The 5,493-nt window shown below is 60.2% G+C and overlaps 1 protein-coding gene across 3 annotated transcripts in view; it reads right to left on the bottom strand.

The window, feature by feature from the left end:
* Positions 1 to 5,493, bottom strand: part of STK40 (serine/threonine kinase 40) — a 38,735-nt gene that overhangs the window by 8,332 nt on the left and 24,910 nt on the right. For all 3 annotated transcript variants that reach the window (XM_010841161.1, XM_010841162.1, XM_010841160.1), the window contains 2 exons: positions 5,416 to 5,493; positions 4,589 to 4,641 (listed from right to left, as the gene is read on the bottom strand). In XM_010841161.1, the coding sequence (XP_010839463.1) occupies positions 4,589 to 4,641; positions 5,416 to 5,493 (131 nt within the window). The remainder of the gene's footprint in view (positions 1 to 4,588; positions 4,642 to 5,415) is intronic.

Raw genomic sequence — 5,493 nt, 5'->3', positions numbered from 1 at the left:
GGTGCCCACGGGGTCCCTGGATGGTGCCCAGCCCCTGACTTTCCCTTCCGTTCCATCCAAGCTAACTCACCCCTTGTCTGGTACTGGAGACTCTGCACTGACTAGAAAACCAGAGACCCCCATCTGAGAGTTGTGGTGAGAAGAGCTTTGGGCTCTGATCCTTTCTAGGAAGTCACAACGAGAACAAAAGTCAGTGGCCCAGAGGGGATGCAGTCTGCCACCCCTGGGGATGTGGGGTGGTGGTGTGGGGAGGCAGGGGCCTCTCTACCCCCAGGCAAGCAAGGCCGCGTGCTGGCTCCCGCGTCAGCAGGCTGGTCAGGGACGCCTGGGAGGACGGTGGGAAGGGAAGCTGCACCGGGCCTCGTGCGTGAGGCTCCCAGAGCCCTCCAGCTTTCTCGGGGAGTTCTGCTGGCAAGGGCTTGGTGCAAGAACAAAGGCCGCTCTGTCCCCGGTGTTCCAAATGGAAATGCTGACTCTCGCTCTCCATACAGGCCTGCCCTGGCACATGCCACAGAAACCAGCCTGGTGGCCCCCAGGGTGGCAAGAGCCCGAGACGGTGGGTGGTGAAGGGTCTCGGGTATAGGTCACGTCAAGAAGTGGAACTGCTCCCGCTTGGACCCACCCTCGTCACTGTCCTGAATACGGGACTGCTAAGGCCTCTCATCCACAAGGGCCCCACAGAGCATACACCCTGCCTTTTCTCCATGGTCAGAGCTGGCCACGGCAGCCGGAGGCCCAAGACACTGGGAGGAGGACAACTCGGGGGATAGCCTGGTGGGCTTGGGAGTCAGATCCCTGGGTTCCAGTCTTGGCTCTGCCCCTGCCTGGCTGGGTGATCTTGGGCGTGTTATTTAATTTCTTGCTAAACCTCAAATTTTCTCATCTGTAAAACGGAAAATATCAGCACCTAACTCCCAGGGCTGTGTTGGGATTTAAGAAGAAGATCCCAGGGAAAGCGCTGAATCCAGGGCCTGACAACTAGTGACTGACGACCAGGGCCAGCTGCGAGTACATTTCATCCTCAGACGGGGGCACTGCTGGCACGGGTTACCCCTGGAGACCCCGGGGGAAGACTGTGCAGAGGCGGCGAGCGAGAGGAGCCACCCTGCAACGACAGGCCCTGGAGCGCACCTGCCCGCCTTGGCCTTCTGCTCTACCCTGTGGGCAGCCCTCCGCGCGCTGGGCTCGAGGAAAGTTCGGCTGAGAATCTGCAGGGCAGGCTGGCAGGGCTGAGCTGGAGCCTCTCCCACAGGAAACCGCACAGTCTGCTTCCAGCCCTCCCGACGCCTGGCCCTGCTCCCTGCTCTGCCACCATCACTTTGGTCAGCGAAGCACTGATCCCGGGGAGCCCAGACCCCCCAGGCTGGTCCTGGCAGGAGGGGCGAGGGTGGCAGGGGTGCAGGGAGGGGGCTCGGGGTCAGCAGGGCCTGCTCAGTGAGTCACCCTTCAGCTATGGCCTCTGGGCTACCACAGTGTGTCTCATTTTCTAGGAAACTGGATGTGCAAACGCACCCACGCGGAAAGAAAGGAGGATGGAGAAAGAACCCACGGTGAACCTCACGTAACCCCAAGAGGGGACTGTAACCCTTGCCCTTCATCCGCAGCCGGGGAGCTTGCTGTCGCAGTTGCCTTGCAAACCCTTCTCCTGTTTCCTCCCCTGGGAGCGCTCTGATGTGCTGGGCACTTCCAGCTTGTCTGCTGCCTCTCCAGCTGGAGTTAGGGCCTGGCCTGATAGGCAGAGGGGGCTGGACCTCTTCCAGGCCCACCCCTGACTCTCAAGGATGACAGCAAGGCCCCAAGCGGGGAGGGGTGTGCCTGTGGACACTTGGGAGTAGGAGCTGGGCGGTCAGCACAGGTCTCCGCAGCACCTCCCATGCCTTCCTGGCACCCATGACTCAAGCGAGAGGCGGCCAGAATCTGTCTGCCCAAGATGCAGCAAAGGAATTATCGGATTAGAGAACGTGCTGCCAAGAACAGGGTCTGATGAGGTGTGGGTGCTCTGCAGTCCCAAGAAAACACACCGATGGGTGCGCACGCACGCACATGATACACACACACAGACACGCACACACACTCACGAAAGAGCTGCTATAGCAACGCTGGCATTACTCAAGACAGGTAGGACCTTCTGACTATATTCTCAGAACCTAGGGGCCCTGGAAAAATGGGAGCCGGTAGCTAAACCACCAATGGAGACAAAGAGGCCTGCGATGCTGGTCTGATTAGCACCGCAGAAGCCCTTGATGGCACCCAGCGTCCCTCAGCGGGCCAGGACCCAGTCCCCCAACATGAAGACAATGCACTCCCAGGGCTGGGATGGTCTGTGCTCTCCAACACCACCTCTCCTCGTGCATCACCTAGCTGGGGCTGGGGCTCCATGGGACATCCTTGCCGGCCACTTACCACATAGTGGGCCTCATCTCCAGAGGGAGAGCATGTCAGGCCTGCAGCCTGGCTGGCTCGCATCAGGCATGCTTACGAGGGGCCAAACCCTGTAGTCTCATGTCTGGAGCCAGTATCTGCACGCATGCGTGCTAAAGTTGCTTCCATCATGTCTGACTTGTTGCAACCCCTTGGATTATAGCCCACCAGGCTCCTCTGTCCATGGGGTTCTCCAGACAAGAATACCAGAATGGGCTGCCATGCCCTTCTCCAGGGGAATCTTCCTAACCCAGGGGATCGAACCCGTGTCTCTTATGTCTCCTGCACTGGCAGGTGGGTTCTTTACCACTAGCCCACCTGGGAAGCCCAGTGTCTGCAGGGAAGCATAATCATCTCTGCTTCCACAGATGAGGATGCAGAAACTCAAAGTGCTTGGTTCCACAGCAGCTTCTCAATACACGACGAATGGAACGGGTGAATAATCACAGGGGCGCGTGCTCAGGGACTCGAGGGTAACCAAGCGGCAGTGCTGTGCGGGGAGCTGGGTGTGACCCCCGGGGCCGCCCCTCCCGGGTTTCTAACCCTCTCTCGGCTGCTCAAGGGTTCACTCAGCCCTGGAACTCCCACCTTCCCTCCTCCCTGCGCAGCTCCCGGGACCAGGTTTTCACTGTTTTCTCAGGCTGGCAAACCTGTGCTCGTCCTTCAGGAACTGACTGAGACGGCCAGAGTCTCGGCCCCTCCGTCCTCTGCACACTGACCTCAGTACAGTGACGCCTGCTCCCCGGTCGCCCCCACCAGGCGGTGAGCTCCAGGAAGGCTGTCTGCTGCGCCAGCGCTGGGTGGGGCTGGAGACAGGCTGTGCTCGGAGGGCCTGGGGCTGGCACTGCCAGGTCTGGTGCCCCAGGCCCCTCCCCAGAGTTCCTTGTCCTGTGACCACTGCGGCTTTGGCCACTTCACAGGGATAGTGGGTCCAGGCCGCTACGGGATGGGCAACGACATTCTGGACAAATCCCCCCACCACACCACTTCTGCCACGAGGGGTGTGTGGCCCGCCATCTGTAAGCTCTCTGACCCATTTTAACACCGGGACTGAGAGAGGTGAGGGTGAGAGGCTCAGGGAGATCGGGGGACCACCTTTCTAGGATCGTGGTGACACGCAGGTTGTGAGCTCCGCCCGCCAGACCTGGGCCCCTGCGTGGCTGGTGTATCTACCACTGCACCGGATCAGGGGTCGTGGCTGGTGTATCTACCACTGCACCGGATCAGGGGCTCCCAACCCCTGGACCAGTGGTGGTTCGTGACCTGTTAGGAAGCAGCAGGTGAGTGGTGGGTGGAACTAAAGTCATCCTCTATGCCTGTCTGTGGAAAAAAGTATCTTCCACGACCTGGTCTTGGTGCCAAAGAGATGGGGGGACCACTGCCCCAGGTTACTCGGAAGGGGCCCAGATCCTCTACCTGAGTGGGATGAGAGCCTGGGGCGGGGCCTCATGTGATGTCCTTCTGCCACTGGCTCACCGAGGATGCTGGGGCGAGCCGCCCAGATCCCCTCCAGTAGGGAGGTGCTCTCTCCCTGCTGCTGGGAAAGTCATCCTTTTCCAGGAAGTCCTCTCAGCCAAAGGAAGCTGCCCTGCCCTAAGCTATGCCCTGGGCACAGCCTGCAGTTCAGTGGCGGGCTGCAGCCGGGGTACAGGGCCATGCGCTCCCTGACTTGATGCGGAACGTCTGAAGGGCTACCTGCCTTTCCAGGTGGAGGCCCTGTCCTGACTGCCCAGAGTTCAGCTTCTCCCTCAGCCCAATCTTGCCCCCTCCTCCCCGAGAGTGCGCCCAGGAAACGTCCTGCACACACATCTCAGAGTCTGTTTCCTGGGAACCTGTCCAGTGACAAAGCCTTGCTTTGCTCATCTGTCGTTCCGTCACCCGTTGGTCTGTTTTTAATAGTCATTTACTGGGCACCCACTGGGCATGACAAATGAATGGACTAGGGAGACCACTGAAAAAGACCTTCCCAAGGCTCTCCTTCTGAGCAACCACCATATTACCCTGCGGCAGAGGACAGAAGCAGGCATCCCATCCCCGGGCCTGGGCTCCTGGGGGAGGTGGGCTGGGCGGAGTCAGGCTCCCCATGGGGACGCAGGGCTCTGGGCAGACACAGTGTGTGGCCTGCCCCAAGCCGGAGGCTCCATCATGGAAGCAAAGCGATGCTCACCTCTTACTGAGCACCATGTTCCCCAGCTTCAGGTCTCTGTGCACGACGTTCTTCTGGAAAAGCAACAGGCGTGCGGTTTGCACTGTGATGATCAGAGCCTGAGTGCGCCCGGCCTGTGAGGGGCGGGCCCTCCACGTGTGGAGGAAGACACGCCTCTTTAGGTTGGGACTCGATCTGCAAGCCAGGGACAGACGAGGACCATTCTAAGGCCTCGTTAACCACACGCATGAACTGGGCAGCACGTGAGCCCAGGCCGTCTCGGCCCCGTCTATGGTGTTTACTCCAGTTCTTTCTTCCACTAAGGCAGCCGCCAACGGAGAAAACCATTCCTCTCTCTGCCTCCATCAGACATCCCATAAAAAAAGCCAAAAGCAACCGCCCCCCACCACCAAATCCTAAGCATCTGCCTAGATCTGGGGTCAGAGGTGAATTCTCACAGTTCTGATGACTGAGTATCGCAGGCTCAGCCCACAGAAGCTGTGTGTCTGGAGGCGGCCCAGGCTCTCCTAACCTCGGGGTTCCTGACACCCCCAACCCTAAGAAAGGCTCAGAGATAGGCTGTGGCTGCCCCCAGTGGGTATCTCACCCCTAGCCTCTCAACTGATGGACATAACTGTGCTGGACTCTGCTGGGCTGCCCGCACCGCCCCAGGATCGTGGGCTGAGGCCTGTGGCACTGTGTCCTCAGGTGTGGTATCCAGCCGCTTTCCTTCTGGACGTCCCAGCTGCAGAGCACACTGGGCGAGGGCGGCACAGAGCTGCTGCGGTCAGTGGCAGCCGAGGACGGCTTTCCGCGGCAGAGGAGGGAGCCGCGGGGTGGGGCCTCACCTGGTGCAGGGCCTCCACCACGCGCACCACGTCGTAGAAGATGACCACGGTCTCCCGCTCACTGAGCCTCTTCTCCTT

The sequence above is a fragment of the Bison bison genome, unplaced genomic scaffold, assembly GCF_000754665.1.
Source record: "Bison bison bison isolate TAMUID 2011002044 unplaced genomic scaffold, Bison_UMD1.0 scf7180017864158, whole genome shotgun sequence".
Lineage (NCBI taxonomy): Eukaryota > Metazoa > Chordata > Mammalia > Artiodactyla > Bovidae > Bison > Bison bison.
Note: the sequence above shows the minus strand (reverse complement) of the source record. Positions and strands in the feature narration are given on the sequence as shown.